The 780-nt window shown below is 60.4% G+C and overlaps 1 protein-coding gene across 2 annotated transcripts in view; it reads left to right on the top strand.

The window, feature by feature from the left end:
- The window catches only part of smg7 (SMG7 nonsense mediated mRNA decay factor), a 14769-nt gene that overhangs the window by 5078 nt on the left and 8911 nt on the right, over positions 1-780 (top strand). For both annotated transcript variants that reach the window (XM_008434680.2, XM_008434679.2), the window contains exons 7-9: positions 88-238; positions 308-443; positions 530-680. In XM_008434680.2, coding sequence (XP_008432902.1) covers positions 88-238; positions 308-443; positions 530-680 — 438 coding nt within the window. The remainder of the gene's footprint in view (positions 1-87; positions 239-307; positions 444-529; positions 681-780) is intronic.

Below are 780 nucleotides of genomic sequence, written 5' to 3'. Positions count from 1 at the left end.
GTTCGGCAGCCATGTTTGTAGTCTCTGGCTGACGTTCGGCAGCCATGTTTGTAGTCTTTGGCCCTGAGTGCTGTGCTCGGTCTGCAGGTCAGCCCTACAACCAGCTGGCCATCCTGGCCTCCTCCAAAGGCGATCACCTCACCACCATCTTCTACTACTGCCGCAGCATCGCTGTCAAGTTCCCCTTCCCCGCCGCCTCCACCAACCTGCAGAAGGCCCTGTCCAAGGCCCTGGAGAGGTACCGGCCTCCACCCGGCTCTGACGCCGCGCATCAATACCGTGTAACCGCTCCTCTGTGTCTCTGCAGCCGCGATGACGTGAAAACCAAGTGGAGCGTTTCTGATTTCATCAAAGCCTTCATCCGGTTCCACGGACACGTCTACCTGAGCAAGAGCCTGGACAAGCTGGACGCTCTGAGGCAGAAACTGGAGGAGCAGTTCCAGGTAGCACACCTGGACCCGGCCAGCTGGACCTGGACCAGGACCAGCCGGGTCTGACCAGCAGCCTCTCTCTCTCTCTCTGTGTGCAGAGGCTGATCCTGCAGAAAGCCTTCAGCTCCCAGCAGCTGGTCCACATCACCGTCATCAACCTGTTTGAGCTTCATCACCTGACGGCCGACGGCGGCGAGCCGAGCGGCGCCGAGCATCGGGTCAGCTGGTTCCAGCTGCTCGGACTCTTCAGTAAGAACCACCAACCATCCCGTCACCTCAGTGTCCTTCCCGTCTCCTCAGTGTCCCTCCCGTCTCCTGGGTGTCCTTCCTGTCTCCTCAGTGTCCCTCC

This window comes from Poecilia reticulata, linkage group LG17 (genome assembly GCF_000633615.1).
Source record: "Poecilia reticulata strain Guanapo linkage group LG17, Guppy_female_1.0+MT, whole genome shotgun sequence".
NCBI classification, from domain to species: domain Eukaryota; kingdom Metazoa; phylum Chordata; class Actinopteri; order Cyprinodontiformes; family Poeciliidae; genus Poecilia; species Poecilia reticulata.
This window is presented reverse-complemented; position numbering and strand designations above follow the sequence as displayed.